The sequence below is a fragment of the Ranitomeya imitator genome, chromosome 1, assembly GCF_032444005.1.
Source record: "Ranitomeya imitator isolate aRanImi1 chromosome 1, aRanImi1.pri, whole genome shotgun sequence".
NCBI lineage: Eukaryota > Metazoa > Chordata > Amphibia > Anura > Dendrobatidae > Ranitomeya > Ranitomeya imitator.
Genome location: NC_091282.1, coordinates 20,291,858 through 20,316,293, shown reverse-complemented (window position 1 = coordinate 20,316,293; position 24,436 = coordinate 20,291,858). Strand labels below are relative to the sequence as shown.

The 24,436-nt window shown below is 49.0% G+C and overlaps 1 protein-coding gene across 2 annotated transcripts; it reads right to left on the bottom strand.

The window, feature by feature from the left end:
• Positions 1-5,414: 5,414 nt before the first annotated feature.
• LOC138658654 (uncharacterized) lies at positions 5,415-22,067 on the bottom strand. 2 transcript variants are annotated; one of them, XR_011317493.1, is made up of 3 exons: positions 21,437-22,067; positions 8,457-8,554; positions 5,415-5,572 (listed from the first exon to the last, which is right to left on the bottom strand). XR_011317493.1 is itself a non-coding variant. In XM_069745855.1 (2 exons), exons 1-2 carry the CDS (start codon positions 22,064-22,066, stop codon positions 8,519-8,521), a joined length of 666 nt encoding a protein of 221 aa, XP_069601956.1. In that variant the 5' UTR covers position 22,067; the 3' UTR covers positions 8,398-8,518. The 2 variants fall into 2 exon arrangements, 1 of the variants encoding a protein (XP_069601956.1); XM_069745855.1 differs by lacking the exon at positions 5,415-5,572 and having other exon boundaries at positions 8,398-8,554.
• Positions 22,068-24,436: the final 2,369 nt, after the last annotated feature.

The window sequence follows — 24,436 nt, the reverse complement described above, 5'->3', positions numbered from 1 at the left end:
ATTTTCTGTCCTTTGTCTTTTCACTTTTTGATTCTCCAGATCTCCTCCTCCCCAGGTTACTTCACCCAAGGAGAGAAGAAACATTTTATTAATACACGCACATACACACTTCATACCAAACCTGACAAAGAAAACTCTGGTCCATCGCCCAAAAAGAAACACTATAGCCACCTGGCTTAAACACATCTATCTAAAACACACAATTTTTTTTAAATTTAAAATTTTTTTTTTTTTTTTTTTTTTAACCCCTTTACCCCCAAGGGTGGTTTGCACGTTAATGACCGGGCCAATTTTTACAATTCTGACCACTGTCCCTTTATGAGGTTATAACTCTGGAACGCTTCAATGGATCCTGGTGATTCTGACATTGTTTTCTCGTGACATATTGTACTTCATGACAATGGTAAAAATTATTTGATAGTACCTGCGTTTATTTGTGAAAAAAACGGAAATTTGGCGAAAATTATGAAAATTTCGCAATTTTCCAACTTTGAATTTTTATGCAATTAAATCACAGAGATATGTCACACAAAATACTTAATAAGTAACATTTCCCACATGTCTACTTTACATCAGCACAATTTTGGAACCAAAATTTTTTTTTGTTAGGGAGTTATAAGGGTTAAAAGTTGACCAGCAATTTCTCATTTCTACAACACCATTTTATTTTAGGGACCACATCTCATTTGAAGTCATTTTGAGGGGTCTATATGATAGAAAATACCCAAGTGTGACACCATTCTAAAAACTACACCCCTCAATGTGCTCAAAACCATATTCAAGAAGTTTATTAACCCTTCTGGTGCTTCACAGGAATTTTTTGAATGTTTAAATAAAAATGAACATTTAACTTTTTTTCACAAAAAATTTAATTCAGCTCCAATTTGTTTTATTTTACCAAGGGTAACAGGAGAAAATGGACCCCAAACATTGTTGTACAATTTGTCCTGAGTATGCCAATACCCCACATGTGGGGGTAAACCACTGTTTGGGCGCATGGCAGAGCTCGGAAGTGAAGGAGTGCCATTTGACTTTTCAATGCAAAATTGACTGGAATTGAGATGGGACGCCATGTTTCGTTTGGAGAGCCCCTGATGTGGCTAAACATTGAAACCCCCCACAAGTGACACCATTTTGGAAAGTAGACCCCCTAAGGAACTTATCTAGAGGTGTGGTGAGCACTTTGACCCAACAAGTGCTTCACAGAAGTTTATAATGTAGAACCGTAAAAATAAAAAATCATATTTTTTCACAAAAATTATCTTTTCGCCCCCAATTTTTTATTTTCCCAAGGGTAAGAGAAGAAATTGGACCCCAAAAGTTGTTGTACAATTTGTCCTGAGTACGCTGATAGCCCATATGTGGGGGTAAACCACTGTTTGGGCGGATGGGAGAGCTCGGAAGGGAAGGAGCGCCGTTTGACTTTTCAATGCAAAATTGACAGGAATTGAGATGGGACGTCATGTTGCGTTTGAAGAGCCACTGATGTGCCTAAACATTGAAACCCCCCACAAGTGACACCATTTTGGAAAGTAGACCCCCTAAGGAACTTATCTAGAGGTGTGGTGAGCACTTTGACCCACCAAGTGCTTCACAGAAGTTTATAATGTAGAACCGTAAAAATAAAAAATCATATTTTTTCACAAAAATTATCTTTTTGCCCCCAATTTTTTATTTTCCCAAGGGTAAGAGAAGAAATTGGACCCCAAAAGTTGTTGTACAATTTGTCCTGAGTACGCTGATACCCCATATGTGGGGGTAAACCACTGTTTGGGTGGATGGGAGAGCTCGGAAGGGAAGGAGCGCCGTTTGACTTTTCAAAGCAAAATTGACAGGAATTGAGATGGGACTCCATGTTGCGTTTGAAGAGCCACTGATGTGCCTAAACATTGAAACCCCCCACAAGTGACACCATTTTGGAAAGTAGACCCCCTAAGGAACTTATCTACATGTGTGGTGAGCACTTTGACCCACCATGTGCTTCACAGAAGTTTATAATGCAGAGCCGTAAAAATAAAACAAAATTTTTTTCCCACAAAAATTATTTTTTTAGCCCCCAGTTTTGTATTTTCCTGAGGGTAACAGGAGAAATTGGACCCCAAAATTTGTTGCCCAATTTGTCCTGAGTGCGATGATACACCATATGTGGGGGGAACCACTGTTTGGGCACATGGGAGGGCTCAGAAGGGAAGGAGTGCCATTTGAATGCAGACTTAGATGGAATGGTCTGCAGGTGTCACATTGCGTTTGCAGAGCCCCTAATGTACCTAAACAGTAGAAACCCCCCACAAGTGACACCATTTTGGAAAGTAGACCCCCTTAGGAACTTATCTAGATGTGTGCTGAGCGCTTTGACCCACCAAGGGCTTCACAGAAGTTTATAATGGAGAGCCGTAAAAATAAAACAAAAATTTTTTCCCACAAAAATTATTTTTTAGCCCCCAGTTTTGTATTTTCCCGAGGGTAACAGGAGAAATTCGACCCCACAATTTGTTGTCCAATTTGTCCTGAGTGCGCTGATACCCGATATGTGGGGGGGAACCACTGTTTGGGCGCATGGGAAGGAGCTCCATTTGGAATGAGGACTTAGATGGAATGGTCTGCAGGTGTCACATTGCATTTGCAGAGCCCCTAATGTACCTAAACAGTAGAAACCTCCCACAAGTGACACCATTTTGGAAACTAGACCCCCTAAGGAACTCATCTAGATGTGTTGTGATAGCTTTGAACCCCCAAGTGTTTCACTACAGTTTGTAACGCAGAGCCGTGAAAATTTAAAAAACAAATCTTTCCCCCCAAAATTATTTTTTAGCCCCCAGTTTTGTATTTTCCCGAGGGTAAGAGGAGAAATTCGACCCCAAAAGTTGTTGTCCAATTTGTCCTGAGTACGCTGATACCCCGTATGTTGGGGGAAACCACCGTTTGACCGCATGGCAGAGCTCGGAAGGGAAGGAGCGCCATTTGGAATGCAGACTTAGATGGAATGGCCTGCAGACGTCACATTGCGTTTGCAGAACCCCTAATGTACCTAAACAGTAGAAACCCCCCACAAGTGACCCCATATTGGAAACTAGACCCCCCAGGGAACTAATCTAGATGTGTTGTGAGAACTTTGAACCCCCAAGTGTTTCACTACAGTTTATAACGCAGAGCCGTGAAAATAAAAAATCTTTTTTTTTCCCACAAAAAATATGTTTTAGCCCCGAGTTTTGTATTTTCCCAAGGGTAGCAGGAGAAATTGGACCCCAAAAGTTGTTGTCCTATTTGTCCTGAGTACGCTGATACCCCATATGTTGGGGTAAACCCCTGTTTGGGCACACGGGAGAGCTCGGAAGGGAAGAAGCACTGTTTTACTTTTTCAACGCAGAATTGGCTGGAATTGAGATCGGACGCCATGTCGCGTTTGGAGAGCCCCTGATGTGCCTAAACAGTGGAAACCCCCCAATTATAACTGAAACCCTAATCGAAACACATCCCTAACCCTAATCCCAACAGTAACCCTAACCACACCTCTAACCCTGACACACCCCTAACCCTAATCCCAACCCTATTCCCAACCGTAAATGTAATCTAAACCCTAACTGTAACTTTAGCCCCAACCCAAACTGTAGCCCTAGCCCTAACCCTAGCCCTAACCCTAATCCTAACCCTAGCCCTAACCCTAGCCCTAACCCTAGCCCTAACCCTAACCCTAGCCCTAGCCCTAACCCTAGCCCTAACCCTAGCTCTAATCCTAACCCTAGCCCTAACCCTAACCCTAACCCTAGCCCTAACCCTAGCCCTAACCCTAACCCTAACCCTAGACCTAACCCTAGCCCTAACCCTAGCCCTAACTCTAACCCTAGCCCTAATGGGAAAATCGAAATAAATACATTTTTTTAATTTTTCCCTAACTAAGGGGGTGATGAAGGGGGGTTTGATTTGCTTTTATAGCGGGTTTTTTAGCGGATTTTTATGATTGGCAGCCGTCACACACTGAAAGACGCTTTTTATTGCAAAAAATATTTTTTGCGTTACCACATTTTGAGAGCTATAATTTTTCTATATTTTGGTCCACAGAGTCATGTGAGGTCTTGTTTTTTGCGGGACGAGTTGATGTTTTTATTGGTAACATTTTCGGGCACGTGACATTTTTTGATCGCTTTTTATTCCGATTTTTGTGAGGCAGAATGACCAAAAACCAGCTATTCATGAATTTCTTTTGGGGGAGGCGTTTATACCGTTCCGCGTTTGGTAAAATTGATGAAGCAGTTTTATTCTTCGGGTCAGTACGATTACAGCGACACCTCATTTATATCATTTTTTTATGTTTTGGCGCTTTTATACGATAAAAACTATTTTATAGAAAAAATAATTATTTTGGCATCGCTTTATTCTCAGGACTATAACTTTTTTATTTTTTTGCTGATGATGCTGTATGGCGGCTCGTTTTTTGTGGGACAAGATGACGTTTTCAGCGGTACCATGGTTAGTTATATCTGTCTTTTTGATCGCGTGTTATTCCACTTTTTGTTCGGCGGTATGATAATAAAGCGTTGTTTTTTGCCTCGTTTTTTTTTTTTTTTCTTACGGTGTTTACTGAAGGGGTTAACTAGTGGGCCAGTTTTATAGGTCGGGCCGTTACGGACGCGGCGATACTAAATATGTGTACTTTTATTGTTTGTTTTTTTTTATTTAGATAAAGAAATATATTTATGGGAATAATATTTTTATTTTTTTTTCATTATTTTGGAATATTTTTTTTTATTTTTTTTTACACATTTGAATTTTTTTTTTTACTTTTTTACTTTGTCCCAGGGGAAGACATCACAGATCAGTGATCTGACAGTTTGCACAGCACTCTGTCAGATCACTGATCTGACATGCAGCGCTGCAGCCTTCACAGTGCTCTGTGAAGCCACCTCCCTCCCTGCAGGACCCGGATCCGCGGCCATCTTGGATCCGGGGCTGGAGGGAGCAGGGAGGGAGGTGAGACCCTCGCAGCAACGCGATCACATCGCGTTGCTGCGGGGGGCTCAGGGAAGCCCGCAGGGAGCCCCCTCCCTGCGCGGTGCTTCCCTGTACCGCCGGCACATCGCGATCATCTTTGATCGCGGTGTGCCGGGGGTTAATGTGCCGGGGGCGGTCCGTGACCGCTCCTGGCACATAGTGCCGGATGTCAGCTGCGATAAACAGCTGACACCCGGCCGCGATCGGCGGCGCTCCCCCCGTGAGCGCTGCCGATCGCATATGACGTACTATTGCGTCCTTGGGAAGTAAAGCCCACCCCACATGGACGCAATAGTACGTCTAATGGCAGAAAGGGGTTAATTATTATTATTTTTTTCCTTTTTTTTTTTTTCCTTTTTACACAGCAAATACAACCATAAACAACCTACCACCAAACCTCTCCCCCCCACCACAAAAAACACCCACACAATACAAAAATAACCTCACCGAGGAACTCATAACCTCTTGCTTACAAGACAGGTGCATTAACCCTTACAATACACTGCTACATTACTCTATATATACACAACACTTACCCAGAGCCAGGATTGGTGCCTGTAAGCCCTATATCAGTAATTCACTTCTGCAAAACAAAAATCTGATCGTGAAAAGCCCCAGCCCGCCACCGGGAAACCGGAGATGACAGGCTTCTACCCTAGCAATCCTTACTCTACCAGCCGTCCCTACCTGTCTAGACATCTGCCCCTATTTTTTCTACCTACCTTTCCCTGTCTCTCCCTGCCTGACCCTACTACCCTACCTAACTCACCGCGTGCCTACCTAACTGTCCCTGGGCTGTCCCTGTCCTGTCCCTAACTATCTACCTGTCCCTACTGAGGCTATCTACCTGTCCCTACCATTTACGTGCTTATCTAAGCCCTAGGTACATTAAATGAGAACCCTCTCCAGAGAAGAGAGGCCCTCGCTGCACCTAGCCTGTCACACTCCAGAGAGCGCACCTTCACCAGGCCACCCAGAATGTTCCTAACAACCTCGTCCCGGGGGAGGATTTTCTGCTGAGTTGACACTAAGCACCGTGCGTTCCATGTGTAAAACCTGACGACTAAACTGACTAGAAATAAAGTGCCCCGATCTTGGCCACCCAGGGATCCGAATGCCCCATACGCCCACTCCGCATAGGAAAGGTGTGCCAGCCGAGGCCAGCCTATGGAAGCACCTACCCTGTTGTAGACCCCTGTATTAAAAGGACACTGAAGGAGGAAGTGCTCCATGCTTTCCAGTGCGTCGCAACACCCCTCACGGGGACAACCCCGATCATCGGAGTTCCTACACTTCAGGTTGTCCCTTACGTACAGTTTCCCATGGAAGCAGCGCCAAGCCAAGTCCCAAAACTTCAAGGGGACCCGTGTAGATTTCAATAACCTCAGCCCACCCTCCAGATCCCGACTTGGGCAATCTTTGAGCACCAGAGGCTTCTGGAAATGGGTCAACAGAACCCTCCTGTCAAGGAATTTCCTCGACATGGTCCTGATCTCCCACATTCCCAGACCCCACCGGCGGATCACCTTCAGAACCGGGGTAGCGTAAGCCGGGAGATGCCCGTGCGGTGTGCGCAGGTCCTTCACTTGCCCTCCTGTCTCCCATTCCTGGAAGAAGGGCCGAAGCCATCCCCTGCAGGAGAATACCCACGGAGGAGCCCTCTCTGACCAGAGGTTGGCGATGTTAGTCTTGACAAAAGTGTTTATTAGAAACACCACTGGGTTGACCATACCCAACCCTCCTAGTCTCCTTGTGCAATATGTGACCTCCCGCTTGACTAGGTTCAGCCTATTTCCCCATAACATCTGGAAAAACAGGCTGTAGACCCATGTCCAGAGCGGCTCTGGCAACATGCAGACGCTGCCCAGGTATATTAACAAGGGTAGCAAAAAACCCTTAACCAGGCTAACCCTTTCCCTCAGGGTCAAAGACCAACCCTTCCATTGGTCCACCTTCTGGGCGGCGATCTTAAGTCTGCCCTCCCAATTTTGCTGGGGGTAGTCCCCAGGGCCAAATTCGATGCCTAGGATTTTTGCCGATGCCTGGGGCTCTGGAAGAGTGTCCGGGAGACCAAAACTAGGGTCTCCCCCTCCCAGCCAGAGACTCTCACACTTTTCCTGATTAATTCTGGACCCAGAAGCCTCCGAGTAGCGATCAACCTCAGACATGACCCACTCCGCCTCCTCACCCGAGGACACGAAAAGGGAGACGTCATCGGCATACGCTACCACCCTCAGAGTGGCTTCCGGGGCCACCTGGTCCATCCTGACTCCCGCCAACGGCCCACGCTCAATCCTCCTTAAAAGGGGATCTATCGCGAACACGTATAACAGCGGGCTCAATGGACAGCCCTGGCGGACCCCAGACCCAACCTCAAAAGGGCGGCCAGACCAACCATTCACGAGCGGGAAAGTCTCTGCCCCCGCGTACAAGATCTTTAGCCAATTTACAAACCCCCCAGGCAGACCGTACCTCAGAAGGACGGACCAGAGGTACTCATGGTTAACCCGATCAAAAGCCTTCGCCTGGTCTAAGGACAGCAAGTACCCCTTCCAGTGACCTGCCCTACCCTGCTCCACTGCCTCTCGGACACCGAGCACAGCACTAAACGTACTGCGGCCTGGAACAGAGCAGTGCTGGGCCCCCGAAAGGAGCCGGGGTGCAAACTTCACCAGCCGTTTGAACAGCACCTTTGCCAGAACCTTCCGGTCCGTATTGAGAAGCGCTATGGGACGCCAATTCTCAATACGGGACGGGTCCTTACCCTTTGACAGGATAATCAGGGCAGACTGCCTCATCGACTGGGAAAGAGCGCCCGAGGAGAGACACTCGTTAAACACCTCAGTCAAGAGAGGGACCAAGGAGTCCCTAAAGGTCTTATAAAACTCGGATGTTAAGCCATCCGGACCTGGCGATTTCTTAGGCCGAAGCCCATCAATGGCCAGTCGCACTTCCTCTTCCCTGATTGGTTCTGTCAAAACGTGAAGCGAGGGGTCATCCCCTGGCTCAGGGATGGCCTCGGCCAGGAAAGCCGACATCACGTTCCGATCCAGATCCCTCTTCCCCAAGAGGTGTGAGTAGAAAGATCTGATCACCTCCAGGATCCCTGATTTGGATCTTTTCAGGGAACCCGTATCGTCGACCAAACCTGTCACCACCTTACAACTCACTGACATCTTACAGTTTCTGTAGGGGTCAGGCGAGTGGTACCTCCCGAAATCCCTCTCAAAAACCAAAGATGTGTGCCTATCGTACTGACACCTCTTGAGTAAAGACTTCACTCTGGAGATCTCCTCACGGTCACCTCCAGCCGAGACGAGATTTTCGAGTTTCCTCCTCAGTTCCTGACACAGGCGGTACCTGCACAGGCTCCTGAGGCTCGAGAGCTGGTGGAAGAAACTCGCAACCCGATCTTTGAACATCTCCCACCACTCTGACTTATCGCTACAGAGATCCAAAAGCGGTACCTGGCTCTGAAGAAAGTCCTCAAAGGATTGTCTTATCTCTGCTTCTTCCAAGAGGGACGAATTCAGCTTCCATAGTCCCCTTCCCATCCGAGGGGTTTCTGAAACATTCAGAGAAAAAGAAATCAGACAGTGATCGGAGAACTCCACCTCAACAACGGACACTGCTGAAGAGATGGCTTCCTCCTTTAAAAGAAACCTGTCTATCCTAGACCTACAATTACCTCTATGAAAGGTGAAACCACAATGACCTGGGGTGTGCCGGATGTGGACATCCACCAGGCGAGCGTCACTAGCTATGCTATTAAGAGTATTACTATCATAAGCCAGCCGGTCAATGGAGCCTCCCCTATCACGAAGCCTTGTGACAGTGTTAAAGTCACCTCCAAAGACCACCTGCCGACTCGTAAAAAGATAGGGCTTAATCTTCAGGAAGAGACATTTACGGTCCCACTTTGACTGCGGACCATAGATGTTAATGAGCCGAAGCTCCTGTCCCCTCATGAAGACGTCTAAGACCAGGCACCTCCCCATTTCTACCTCGATAACTCTCTGGCATTCAACCGATGCAGTCTTAAAAAGGACTGCCACCCCGCTACACGGCTCGGCCGCAAGAGACCAGTACGAAGACCCGCACCTCCACTCGTTCTTCGCCTTGCGTATGGCCCCCATATCCGTAAGCCTGGTCTCCTGCAAAAACAAAATTTCAGCCTCAAATCGGGTGAGAAAATCAAAGGCCGCAAATCTAGCCGCATCAGACTTTATACTAGCGACATTAATGGTCGCTAGAGTCAACGGGGTGGGTGCCGCCATCATGAGTGATCGAGTTAGATGGCCTTTTTCTTCACCCCACCTTTTTTCTTAGCCCGCTCATCTCCGGATGATGAAGCCCCCCCTCTTCTTTTCAGAGAGACAGAGGTATCCATCCCTCCCACCTCTTTCTCATCTCCGGACCCAGGGTCGTCCCCACCTCCCGAGGAAGACACACCCCCCGGAGAAGGGACTCCCCCGCCTCCCAAAGGCCCTCCCGATGTTACCTCCGGAACCTCACCCCCGACTCCCATCTCAGCAGGATCGTCAAGGGCTTGGAACCGGTTGGAGAGAGGGATCAGAGGGGAGTTGGTGGGACCTTCCTTAGGCACCTTGGTCAGGGAAGAAGATTTTCCACCTTTTTTCTTCTTTTTTTTACTTTTGGCACTCTTGGCACTCTTGGTACCCTTGTCACCCATTTCTTTTGGCTGTTCCCCTCCATCCTCATCAAAACTTTCATATTGAGAGGCATCTGAGAGATCAGCCGCTTCCTCATTCTCCACCCGTCTGATCTCCTCATTCACCGCTTCCTCCCCCGGGGCCTCAGTGACATGGGCTGTCGCCTCGGAGGAGGGGGCAGCCATTACCCCAGTTTCCTGAGGCTCCTCCTGCCCCCTGCCCTCCTGACGCCTTGCCTGCCTCCGCTGGTAAGAGGGGCCCCTAGCCCTGCCATTCCTCATCGGCCCCTCAGCTCCTCCCCCGCTACCACCTCCAACCTCTGCAGAAGTTGCACCGCCAGGAACTTCCTCACGGCTCCCCTCCGCCCGGCTGGCCATGGCATTAGAGAAGGAACGAGGGCAGCAGCTGAACGGGTGACCTAGATCACCACACAGGTGACATCGAATGACACCACAGGATGCGGCGAGGTGACCTACCTCGCCACACAAGGCACATTTCTGCACCTTGCAGCCCGCGCTGAAGTGGCGAGGATCACCGCACCTGTGGCATACCTTCGGCTGCCCCTGGTAGAAGACCAGAATCCGATCCCTTCCCAGAAAAGCCGAGGAAGGGATGTGGGTGACAGTGCCCCCTGAACGCTTCAACTTTACCATGAAGGTCCAGCCCCCTGACCAGATACCAAAATCGTCCCGGTTCTTCTTCGGGACCTCCACAACCTTGCCGTACCGACTCAACCAGGTCATTATGTCAACGCCAGAAAGAGACTCATTACATGTTAAAACGGTCACTTTCTTCGGCCCACTTTGGCAAGAAATTGCTTCCACGGCGAAACCTCGCCAGCCGGGCTCCTCTTTTACCAGCTCATAATTCGACCAAAAGAGCTCCAAGCCCTCCGGCCGAACAAAGCTGATATCAAAGGTGGAGGTCCCAAAAGGATGTATCAGAGCAAAGATGTCAATAGCCCTGAAGTCCATCTTCATGAGGAGCTTCACCACATTTGTCCTGGATGGACACGCTTCATCGCCCCTCCAGCGAAGACGAACCACATTTCTCCTGGAGACCCCCTGCCCGGCTGTCGGGAGGGACCACACGGTCTCCCCCCCCCCTTTTCTCTTGGAAGGCAGCTAGACCAAACTTATCTAGCCAGTAGGACAACGCCACCTCTCTTCCCTCTACATTGATCGTCTGCTCCCCTTTTTTGAGGGCCTCCAGGAAACGGCGGCGAAAAGCTTCATTCCCTGGGTCCGGAGATGAGGAAGACCCCTGTGGAACCCCAGCGGCAGCAGCCGCATAACTAATGGCTGCTGCAGGTGATGGGGACTGTAATGACCAGAGGTCCGAATAAGATCCAGTGAGTCACAAACCAAGACCAAGGCAGAAATCTCCAACGGTATTTACTCAAAGGCAAATTAATCAAGGTAATATGGAGAATATTAAGGCAGATGCACCCCAAAGATACACTAATTCAGCAGCAGCTGAAATCACTGTGCCACTCAAAGGTCTCCTGAGAACTGTGTACTACAACAGACTAGTAAGAAATTTATCTAACAGGTAACTAAAAACAGGAACAAGTGTAAATTGAATGTAGTGTTATTAAGGGAGCCCCTGGAATGGCACATTGAGTATAACTTACACAACTCTAATATAAGATACACCTCTAAAGTAACAATTTAACACTCTGAGCAGAGATACCCGGGTATCTATAACTATGGTACCGTATCCTGAGATGGATTTCCTCTCAGGCAGGAATCCGCAGAGGCTGTAGCCAGTTCATATCTTCAGCGCCAATAAGTTACAGCAAGCTCCTCTTGTCTTGTCGGCCGATGCCGAGCCCAAACGCCGGGGACTTAGTTAGTGGTCTCACGATGTAGTCTCTGCTTCTGTAGCTCCTAGGAATGGTTCCACGACAATCCGTCCGTCTCTGTATCAGCAGTCTGTCCAGACTTGTTCCTCCACTCAATGCACAGGGAATCCACAGACTTCCAAATTCGTACTGGGTTCTTAGCAAAGTCTCCGTCTTTTCTTAGATAAAGGGTTAGCTCTTCTCCAGGAAACGTTAGCAACACAAGTCTCTCACAGAGTTAAACAAAAGGTTAGCTCTTCTCCAGGGGAACGTTAGCAACAAAAAGTCTCTCAAAAGCTTCTTTTCCTCCAAAAACACTTGCAGTAAATCCACACAGTCTCTTTTTAAGATCTCACAGCAGCTTCTCCTTTTCTTCCCGCCTTTTCTCTCTCAGCTCTCACTTCCTACTTTCACTTTACACTCGAGACACTAGACCCCACCCCGCAGCACACATTGTCTCTGGGAGGTCTGTCCTCTGCTGCAACAGGCAAAAACCACAGGGTCCTAGTGCCCTCTCAGTGGGACTACAGTTCACCCTCTTACATGCCACCCCACTAGAGGTTGGCGTCCTCGACATACCTTCCCACTCAAATTCATCTTGAGCATATCGCTGAGGCGGTATTCCTGCCGTAGATCGTGTAGTTCTTCTGAGGCCTACATCAACAGGTGCGACCTTAGAGGGAGCTAGAGTCTCTTCCGTGGTCGTGTTAGTGGGCGTAAGTGGAGTTGTCTCCTCCTGCGGCTCGATGTCCTGTGATACAGCGTCAGGACCAAGCAGTTGACCTACATAGTAACATAGTAACATAGTAACATAGTTAGTAAGGCCGAAAAAAGACATTTGTCCATCCAGTTCAGCCTATATTCCATCATAATAAATACCCAGATCTACGTCCTTCTACAGAACCTAATAATTGTATGATACAATATTGTTCTGCTCCAGGAAGACATCCAGGCCTCTCTTGAACCCCTCGACTGAGTTCGCCATCACCACCTCCTCAGGCAAGCAATTCCAGATTCTCACTGCCCTAACAGTAAAGAATCCTCTTCTATGTTGGTGGAAAAACCTTCTCTCCTCCAGACGCAAAGAATGCCCCCTTGTGCCCGTCACCTTCCTTGGTATAAACAGATCCTCAGCGAGATATTTGTATTGTCCCCTTATATACTTATACATGGTTATTAGATCGCCCCTCAGTCGTCTTTTTTCTAGACTAAATAATCCTAATTTCGCTAATCTATCTGGGTATTGTAGTTCTCCCATCCCCTTTATTAATTTTGTTGCCCTCCTTTGTACTCTCTCTAGTTCCATTATATCCTTCCTGAGCACCGGTGCCCAAAACTGGACACAGTACTCCATGTGCGGTCTAACTAGGGATTTGTACAGAGGCAGTATAATGCTCTCATCATGTGTATCCAGACCTCTTTTAATGCACCCCATGATCCTGTTTGCCTTGGCAGCTGCTGCCTGGCACTGGCTGCTCCAGGTAAGTTTATCATTAACTAGGATCCCCAAGTCCTTCTCCCTGTCAGATTTACCCAGTGGTTTCCCGTTCAGTGTGTAATGGTGATATTGATTCCCTCTTCCCATGTGTATAACCTTACATTTATCATTGTTAAACCTCATCTGCCACCTTTCAGCCCAAGTTTCCAACTTATCCAGATCCATCTGTAGCAGAATACTATCTTCTCTTGTATTAACTGCTTTACATAGTTTTGTATCATCTGCAAATATCGATATTTTACTGTGTAAACCTTCTACCAGATCATTAATGAATATGTTGAAGAGAACAGGTCCCAATACCGACCCCTGCGGTACCCCACTGGTCACAGCGACCCAGTTAGAGACTATACCATTTATAACCACCCTCTGCTTTCTATCACTAAGCCAGTTACTAACCCATTTACACACATTTTCCCCCAGACCAAGCATTCTCATTTTGTGTACCAACCTCTTGTGCGGCACGGTATCAAACGCTTTGGAAAAATCGAGATATACCACGTCCAATGACTCACCGTGGTCCAGCCTATAGCTTACCTCTTCATAAAAACTGATTAGATTGGTTTGACAGGAGCGATTTCTCATAAACCCATGCTGATATGGAGTTAAACAGTTATTCTCATTGAGATAATCCAGAATAACATCCCTCAGAAACCCTTCAAATATTTTACCAACAATAGAGGTTAGACTTACTGGCCTATAATTTCCAGGTTCACTTTTAGAGCCCTTTTTGAATATTGGCACCACATTTGCTATGCGCCAGTCCTGCGGAACAGACCCTGTCGCTATAGAGTCACTAAAAATAAGAAATAATGGTTTATCTATTACATTACTTAGTTCTCTTAGTACTCGTGGGTGTATGCCATCCGGACCCGGAGATTTATCTATTTTAATCTTATTTAGCCGGTTTCGCACCTCTTCTTGGGTTAGATTGGTGACCCTTAATATAGGGTTTCCATTGTTTCTTGGGATTTCACCTAGCATTTCATTTTCCACCGTGAATACCGTGGAGAAGAAGGTGTTTAATATGTTAGCTTTTTCCTCGTCATCTACAACCATTCTTTCCTCACTATTTTTTAAGGGGCCTACATTTTCAGTTTTTATTCTTTTACTATTGATATAGTTGATGCACTCTCCTCAACAACATCCTCCATATCCCCAACATTCTCATCACCCGAGGCCAGATCGGTCACAGGAGGCAAATAAGCAGGCGCAGGAGTAAGCACACCATCAAACTCAAGTTCATTCAGAGCTTCCGCCCCTTGGAACATGGCCTCTGGCTCTAGGGGGGTAGGCGCCGAATCTTCAAACCAGCACCGTTGTAACATGTTACGATGCAAATTACGGGTTGGCCCCCCTGTCCCCACTGGTTCGACCTCGTACACTGGAATCTCAGGGTTCACCTGTTGTTTTATCAGATACGGTATCGCCTCCCATCGGTCACTCAGCTTTCCTGACCGTCGTTTTGTCCTCACCAACACTCTGTCCCCCGGAGAGAACAGCTCTGTTTGTACAGGTCGCGTGTCCTTATGGACCACCTGTCGAAGGCGGTCGCCCACCACCTGATGCACCACCCTCAACCGCCGCCGATGCTCTCGTACCCACTCGGATGCAGTCCGAAGGGGGGCGGAGGAGGGATCTGGCATGTTCAAATCCTCAATGTCTCGGCCAGGTCTACCAAACATCAACATGTGTGGTGAGTAACCAGTAGTACTGTGCACCCTGTTATTGTAAGCCCACATCAATTCGGGGAGATACTCAGGCCAGCATGTCTGTTGCTGACTCTCTAAGGACCTCAACATTTGCAACAGGGTCCGATTAAAACGCTCACACGCCCCGTTACCCTGAGGGTGGTAAGGCGTTGTTCTCGACTGCTCGATACCATAGAGCTGGTGCAACTCTTTCATCAGCGTCCCCTGAAAGCAGGCCCCTTGATCTGAATGTATTCTCTGCGGACACCCGAACACTTGGAAGAATGGAAGAAATGTCGGCACACTGCCTCAGCCGCCGACTTGGCCGTCTGATCTCTTGTCGGCACCGCTACAGCATACTTGGTAAAGTGATCTGTCATCACCAGGCAATAGGAGTACCCTGACGTAGAGTACCCTATCAACACGTAGTCAATCATGAGTAGCTCCAGTGGAGCTGAAGTCTTAATAGACTGTGTGGGAGCCCGCTGCTCAGGGCTTTTGTTGAGCCCACAAATTCGGCACTGCCGACACGCGTCGGCCACCATCCCTCCCAACTCAGGGCAGTAGAGGACTCGCTGCAACCACTGAAGTGTCTTTTCACTTCCAAAATGGGCCCCCTTCTCATGCGCCTCACGAGCGACCACTGGCCCCATCCCCACAGGAATTATCAGTTGGTACCGATGCTGCAGCTCCGATGGCAGGTACACCTTACGATACAAAAGACCTTGCTCCACACACAATTTATCCCATTGTCGAAGGAGTTTCATTCCTTCCATGGACAACTGAGCCTTGTCCTCTGCACTGGGCCAGGCCTTGTTTTGTACCCAACGGCGCACAAGTGCAATGTCCGGACACTCATCCTGGACTCTTGTCCAATCTGAGGGTGTTTTACCCAGGACACAGGGCATCCCGGTGGCCACCCCACTTGAGTGTACCACACTTTGGAAGATAGGTATCTGCCCCAAAGCTGGAGTTTCAGTATTCTCAAGTTGTTCGTCAACATCTTCCCCGGATGACCCAAGGGGCACCCTTGACAATGCATCTGCATTGCCGTTCTCTCGACCAGAGCGAAATTTAATGCGGTAATTGAACTTGGCCAGTCTGGCGACCCACCGCTGCTCCAACGCCCCCAGTTTTGCATTCTCTAAGTGAGCTAGCGGGTTGTTATCTGTCATGACTAGCACCTCAGCCCCTGTTAGCTACTCGGCGAAGCGTTCTGTCATTGCCCACAACAGGGCCAGCAATTCCAGCCGGAATGAGCTGTAGTTAGCCGAATTTCGCTCGGAGTCTCTTAAAGATCTGCTGCCATAAGAAATCACTCGTTCTCGGCCGTCCTGCACCTGTGCTAGTACTGCCCCCAACCCATGAAGACTACCATCGGTATACAACAAAAAAGGGGTGTCAAACCGGGCGTAGGCCAGCAATGGGGCACTCGTTAGGGCGGTTTTCACTCCATCAAATGCCTTTTTCTGTAGGGGCCCCCATGGAATGGGGCGATTTCGAGGACCCAGCGCTGTCCCTCTCAAAAGTTCATTCAAGGGACTCACCACTTGTTAGAATTTAGGCACAAACCGCCGATAGTATCCTGCTAGGCCCAGGAAGGCCCGCACTTCTCGCAGGTCACAAGGAGGTGGCCACTCTTGTACCGCCTTAATCTTACTGGCTAAAGGTAGTACCCCGTCCGGGGTCACCAGATGCCCCAAATATTCAATCTGGTTTCGTAACAGTTGACATTTTTTTGGCTTTATTTTCAGGCCGTAGCTCTTGAGCCGCCGGAGAACTTGACGCAGCTTCTCCAGATGATCTTCAAATGAGGTTCCGAACACCACAATGTCGTCTAGATATATCAGGACTGATTCAAAATTTAGATCGCCCAAGCAATGTTCCATCAGGCGTTGGAAGGTTCCTGGGGCGGTAGCGAGGCCAAAGGTCATCCGGTTGAACTCAAAGAGCCCCATTGGCAAGACAAACGCCGTCTTGGCCCGATCTTTTTCAGCCATTGGGACCTGCCAGTACCCGCTTGCCAAATCCAACGTTGAGAAATACTTGGCCCTACCCAGGGCCGACAGGGATTCTTCAATACGGGGTAAAGGATATGCGTCCCGTACGGTGTGGGCATTCAATTTCCGATAGTCCACACAAAATCGGAGTGTCCCATCCTTCTTGCGGACCAAGACTACAGGGGCCGCCCAGGGACTCCGGCTCTCTCGGATCACTTGGTTGTCCAGCATACTGGCCACCATGCTCTTCACCTCTTGATAGAGCGCCGGAGGAATTTGACGATATCTTTCTCTAATGGGTGGAGTATCCCCCGTTGGAATCTCATGCTCAATCGTCTGGGTACACCCGAAGTCCTCTCCATGTCGGGAAAATGTCTCTTGATGTTCCCACAAAACTCTCTCCAACTGCTCCAGCTGCACGGGGGTCAGCTTCTCCCGATCCACTCCCATCTGCTCCATGATCACATGAACATTCCATTCCTCCGTAGGAGGTTCAGTCCGGCCTACCTCGACCGCGAATGTCCAGGATGACTGTTGGTCTGGTCGCAATTCGAACCCTGCATTTTCCAGCACCTTCTCTGCCGGCACGAACAGTTCAGCCAGTATGGTCCCAGCGGGAATTGCAACAGCTTCATCTAAAACATTGATGCATCGGACCGGCACTCGTCCATTCTTCACAATCGCCAAAGACCGGGCCACATGTACCTTGGCAAATGAGGAACCCTCTCGGGCGGGCTCAAGTAGCACTTCAAGCCCATTCAATCTCTGTGCAGCTCCCACAGGCAGCATTAAGAGTTCCTCTTGTCTGGGTCCCAGCAGGATCGGGGCCCTCGAAGTCACTCGGACCCGGCCCACCCGGCCACCTGGGACCGCACTTTTCAGCAAGTCGCAACTCAGCACTAGACGGTGTAGAATTCTCTGTGTGGGTCGGTGTCTTGTCGCACGGGCCCAGTATCGGGGTCCTTCACTGGCATACATCTGGTGATTCAAATCTCGCAGCACGTTCATTCCGAGCGTCACTTCCATCCCTCTTCTAGGGGGGTGATCCACCAGTACTACCCCTTTCTGCCCCAGCTCTTGACCAAACATTTTTAGTTGCATCCACACGATCCCTTTGACTGACAATTGACCATTATTTGCGGCGGTCAGTCGTATCACTCGGCCATCCTCTGGAATCACTAGTCGACTGAAGTATCTCTCATATACTTCTAGAGGCATTATAGTACATTCGGATCCCGTGTCAACCAAGCACCTCATCTTCCGCCCTTCAAACTCTGCTTCTATCACTGGACTACATGCAAACAAATCTTGTTCATTCCGTCGAGGGCTTTGTGTGGGTGGGGCCGCTGCTGCTTGCCCTCTCATGGCAGCGGCCGGAAGTTTAAAGCCGGCGACGGGGTCTCAGGGGCTGTAAGCGCCCGGCAGTAACGCGAGATGTGTCCCTGGCGGCCACACTTCCAGCAGGTGATTGTTCCTTGTGGGCGAGGGCTTGACTCATTCTGATAGGACGACCTGGCCATTTGCGGGGTCACCGTTCCAGGGGGTGGGGCAGGAGGTTCCCGTGAGGTGGTAGAGGCGGGATCAACTGTCAGTTGAGACAATTTCAGCTTCAACTCCTTCACCTCAGCACGCAAAGCTTGTACCACGCTTACAAGCCCCTCTCCCCCCGACCCTGATGACACACCTTCCTCCAGCTGGGCACTGTTCACTGACCCCTCGGGAACATAGGCTGATTTCTCTTCCCTTTCCACTGCAGCTCGGTAAATCTGCCAGAAAGATAACTCTGGTGCAACCCGGGCCATTTCCAACAGCTTGTCCCGGAGAAGTCTATGGGCTAAACTGGTGATGAATTGGTCCCGGAGCAAGCGGTCTACCTCCCGGAACGCCCCCATGGCCCCCGGGTCTAGTCGCTGCATCTCATTCAACATCTCTTGTAAAATATTAGAGTACTGCATCAGGGACTCACACTCTCTCTGGGGACGATTAAAGAATAGGGACCGAAGCTGGGCCACACGCGCTCGGCCCCCCAAACTCCCCTCTAACAGTTCCAAAATCTTTTCTAATGTATCCCTCTCTGATTCTGGGCGCACCATCACCATACGCCTAATATCACCCTCCAGTGCATTTAATGCCAGCTCAGCGCGTAACGCGGGGGTCAAATTACACATGCGCAGAATACTCCGGATTCTCTCAGCCCAATCTTGCAACGCCATATTGCGCCCATCGTATTTCGGCATGTGCTGAAGTAAAGCTCCTACAGGCACATACCCTCCCGGAGTCGCAGCGGCTGCCAGGGGAACCCCAACCCCCGAGGAGGATGCGGATACAGCGGGGTCATTTCCACCCTTGCCCTCGTCCATGACAAACACTGGATCCTGCCGACTACGCCAAAAATGTAATGACCAGAGGTCCGAATAAGATCCAGTGAGTCACAAACCAAGACCAAGGCAGAAATCTCCAACGGTCTTTACTCAAAGGCAAATTAATCAAGGTAATATGGAGAATATTAAGGCAGATGCACCCCAAAGATACACTAATTCAGCAGCAGCTGAAATCACTGTGCCACTCAAAGGTCTCCTGAGAACTGTGTACTACAACAGACTAGTAAGAAATTTATCTAACAGGCAACTAAAAACAGGAACAAGTGTAAATTGAATGTAGTGTTATTAAGGGAGCCCCTGGAATGGCACATTGAGTATAACTTACACAACTCTAATATAAGATACACCTCTAAAGTAACAATTTAACACTCTGAGCAGAGATACCCGGGTATCTATAACTATGGTACCGTATCCTGAGACGGATTTCCTCTCAGGCAGGAATCCGCAGAGGCTGTAGCCAGTTCATATCTTCAGCGCCAATAAGTTACAGTAAGCTCCTCTTGTCTTGTCGGCCGATGCCGAGCCCAAACGCCGGGGACTTAGTTAGTGGTCTCACGATGTAGTCTCTGCTTCTGTAGCTCCTAGGAATGGTTCCACGACAATCCGTCCGTCTCTGTATCAGCAGTCTGTCCAGACTTGTTCCTCCACTCAATGCACAGGGAATCCACAGACTTCCAAATTCGTACTGGGTTCTTAGCAAAGTCTCCGTCTTTTCTTAGATAAAGGGTTAGCTCTTCTCCAGGAAACGTTAGCAACACAAGTCTCTCACAGAGTTAAACAAAAGGTTAGCTCTTCTCCAGGGGAACGTTAGCAACAAAAAGTCTCTCAAAAGCTTCTTTTCCTCCAAAAACACTTGCAGTAAATCCACACAGTCTCTTTTTAAGATCTCACAGCAGCTTCTCCTTTTCTTCCTGCCTTTTCTCTCTCAGCTCTCACTTCCTACTTTCACTTTACACTCGAGACACTAGACCCCACCCCGCAGCACACATTGTCTCTGGGAGGTCTGTCCTCTGCTGCAACAGGCAAAAACCACAGGGTCCTAGTGCCCTCTCAGTGGGACTACAGTTCACCCTCTTACAGGGACGATGGACCAGCCCCTATATTCCCTGAACCCTCAACCTCACAGTCAACCATCTCCACCTCACTTACCTCAGCCTCACCATTTTCATTAGAAGTCCCCACGCTGGCACCATTCACACCAACCATACCTCCAGCAGAAACTGCCCTTCCAACACCTGACCCTTCACCATTATCACACACACTAGTCACACCACTTGCACCACTTCCATTCTTATTTACATTTTTTTTTGCATTTTTTTTTCTGCTTTCTGCTGGGGTTGTTGCTGTTTGCAGTGCAGCTGCCCCTTTAAGATCGATACTGCAGGGTTTAATTACCACACCCTGCTTTTCAGCAGAGCATGTGCTGGCAGCTGCAGACTGTTGCTCCAGCCTCTCCTGCAGACCTTCTCCACGCTCCTGTGTGCACTTCACCACCGGGTCCCCCACAGATACAGGTGACACACATGCAGAGGACCCCGGCGGTGCGACTTTCTTCGGCGAGGATGCCGTCCGGACCTGCATTACCGCAGCCATTACAGCTGCACCCGAGATGATAACCGGTGCCGGGGTCCCGGATTTTGACCCAGCATCGGATCTGCATGTGGGGGACCCCGACACCACAGCACACACCGCCGATGATGCGGCCCCGGCTGACAGCGCACGGCCAACACTGCGGGGAGCGGTGACCACCGGCAAGGTACCCACAGCCCCTACCCCCCGAGCGTCAGCGGGTGCAGCAGGCACCAGGCCGTCCCCCGTTTCCACAGAGGATCGGGCCTGGACACCTCCACAGGTTTTATTACTGCCCGCCTCAGGGCCACTCTCCAGACCATGCACACTGTCCGGCTTTGCAGCCGCATGCCCACTCTCGCCCCCTCTGCTACCACCAGCAGAGACGGCGACCTGCGCCATATGACTTGTACTCTCCCCGCTCCCTCGCACCGGACCCACTGCAGGTCCCGGGCCGGGGTGGGTAGCGGGCTCCACACAGCGGGTTCGGGGGGTCCCAGGAAGGGGGACAAACACCAACCTCTCCTCCGATGTTTTCTTCCTTTTTTTTCTTTTCTTTTTCCCCCTCCCGGTTGCCTCGTCCCCGCAGACCTCATCCCCAAACTTCAGGTGGGCATAATTTACTGGGGACTCTAGCTGACGGATCTGCTGCAAGACGAGGCAACCCCCACTGCTGCTGTTATCGCTGCTGCTATCATCCGCATCACCCCCATCATCCTCTGAAATACTATGGTCTGATGGGAGTGGGACCTGCACTGGATCTATCCCGCTGTGTGTGGCCTGGAGATCACTTACCAAGCCCCCAGGTGGGTACGGTGCCTCCTCCATCTCCTCATGGTCCACCTCCTCCACCTGGGTCGGACGCCGAGACCCCTCTGGCTCCTTTGCAGCAGCCATGTTGTGGAATCGGTCGTCATTCTCCAGCTTTTCCCGGAAGGGCCCGCTGTTGTTTAATATCGCCGCTCTCCGGGCTTCCATGCCCTCAATGCATATCCCCAGGCTGGATATCCTGGCTGTTAGGGCAGACTTCTCTGTGCGGGAGGCTCTGCTTGCAGCCTTCCTCACCTCCTTCATCTCCTCCCGGAGTCTCCTGAGGGTCTTCCCAGCCTCCTCATGCTCGCTGAGGTACGCATGGACGCGGGAGCCATAGCTGTCAACCGGCTCCCGTGCGGCCCTAGTGCCCCAATCCTTCGGCACCGGCGCCGCTGCACCTCTGCGAGTACTCCGCTCACCTCCGGGAGGAGACACCGCAGTGGCCCTCGCCTCAGCCTTAGGGGCTTTGCAGCCCTCCTGGGTCTTCCTGGGCTCCACCATGTTCTGGGCCTTGCCGGATCTGGTGACCCTCTTTGCCGGTAGCGATGAGCTCCCACCCCTCGCCGGCTTAGACCGAGGGGTGGGAGACGGGGACTCAGCCCCACAGTCCATCCAATACACCCCTCTCTTGCCTGGGTCAGAGAGGGGGGGATTCCTGAGTGAAAAACTGGTTACTCTCCTGGAGCACACAAAACAGCACCTTCCTCCACAGACTACAAGCTCCTAGTGGTGGCTGTGTAAATCTGTATGTAGTGAGCTCCCTCTAGTGGTGGCTGTATAAATCTGTATGTAGTGAGCTCCCTCTAGTGGCGGCTGTATAATTCTGTATGTAGTGAGCTCCTCCTAGTGGTGGCTGTATAAATCTGTATGTAGTGAGCTCCCTCTAGTGGTGGCTGTATAAATCTGTATGCAGTGAGCTCCCTCTAGTGGTGGCTGTATAAATCTGTATGTAGTGAGCTCCCCCTAGTGGTGGCTGTATAAATCTGTATGTAGTGAGCTCCCTCTAGTGGTGGCTGTATAAATCTGTATGCAGTGAGCTCCCCCTAGTGGTGGCTGTATAAATCTATATGTAGTGAGCTCCCTCTAGTGGTGGCTGTATAAATCTGTATGTAGTGAGCTCCTCCTAGTGGTGGCTGTATAAATCTATATGTAGTGAACTCCCTCTAGTGGTGGCTGTATAAATCTGTATGTAGTGAGCTCCTCCTAGTGGTGGCTGTATAAATCTATATGTAGTGAGCTCCCTCTAGTGGTGACTGTATAAATCTGTATGTAGTGAGCTCCTCCTAGTGGTGGCTGTATAAATCTGTATGCAGTGAGCTCCCTCTAGTGGTGGCTGTATAAATCTATATGATGTGACCTCCTTCTACTACTAACAACATAAAACTGTTTTACAATGATGACATCACCTTGCTTCCTCAATGTCATCACAGAGTCACCTTCTTTTGTGTGAACTCTGTGGCTAATTCTGACTACTGTATTTCAGAGGTGAAAGTTTTCCCTCAATTTCTATTACAAAAGTTCACCCCAGTTATGACCCACTGCAGAGCTAAGTGGTGCGTGCAGGGTCACTAGGATTAATGGATTCAGAGCGTTAGCCCTAGCAGGATGAAATCAGGGGCCGCGAGGTCTGGCAAATGGCTGCTGACCTTAATATTGTACAAATATTCCTTTCTCGTCCAGGACTCATCATACGATTGTCATTGTGGGTTAAGGTTGATCTACGTTTTACGTGAAGAATAAAGAAGTCCGGTATCCAGTATTTGCAGAAGGTGTTCTGTGTTGATAATCGGCGGCTGTAATGCTCCCGTCCCTACGGGCTGAGATGTTGCACTTATCTGGGCCGCCTTTTGGATGCATATCCCTCTTCCTCAGAGATAAGCAGGAAAATATGCAGCGAATGATGAAATTCTCCGAAAATCTATTTTATTCAGCGCCAGAGTAGACGTCATCCACAGGAACTTGGCAGAAATGTCTCCTAAGGACAAGTCGGTCAGATGTCAGAGTGACCCAGATTCACAGTTCATTGATTTTTATACCTATTGCCGTGAACAGATCATTAGATTTAAAGAGGTGAAAAATCCACAACTGAGTAATCTACGAGGATCCCTGTGACCCGGGGATTTATATGGAGAATTTAGGGCACACATTATAAATTGTCAGAGCCGAATGTAAAGGAGGCACCAGGGAATATTGGGGAAGAAGAAGACAAGCAGGAGAAAGAAGAAGAGAGATACAAGAAGGAAAAGGAGGAAAATGAAAAGGAAAAAGATGAAGGAGAAGAAGATGAAGGTGAGAAAGAAGAGGAATATGATGAGGAAGAGGAGGAAAATGAAGAGGAAAAGAGGAACAGCATAAATATGAGGGAAAAGAAGAGGAAAATGAAAAGGGAAAAGAGGAAGAAGAAGAAGATGAAGAGAAATAGGAGAAAGAAAAGGAAAATGATGAGGAAGAGGAGGAAAATGAAGAGGAAAATGAGTAAAAGGTGGATTGTCAGGAGGAACAGCATAAATATGAGGGAAAATAGGAGGAATAGGAGAAAGAAGAGGAACAGGAAGGCAAAGAAGAGAAGGAATAGAAAGAGGAAGATGAGGAATATGAAGATGAGAGAATAAGAAGAGCAAGAATAGTAGAAGAGGAAAAAGAGAAATAGAGGAAATTAAGAGTAATATGAGAAAGAAGAGGAATATGATAAGGAAGAGTAGGAATTTGAAGAGGAAAAGGAGGAAGAGGAGCAAGAGGTGGAATATGATCGGGAACATGATGAGTATGAGGAAAAGGAAGAGGAAAAATAGGAGGAATAGGAGAAAGAAAGGAATAGGAAGTGCAAAATGAGGAAGAGGAGGAAGAAGAGGAATAGAGGATCAGGAAGAGGAAAAAGAGGAATTGGACAAACAAGAGGAATATGAAGACAGGACTGAATAGAAAATGGAAGATGAGGAATATCAAGAGGAAAAGAAGGAAGAAGAATAATAAGAGGGAGAG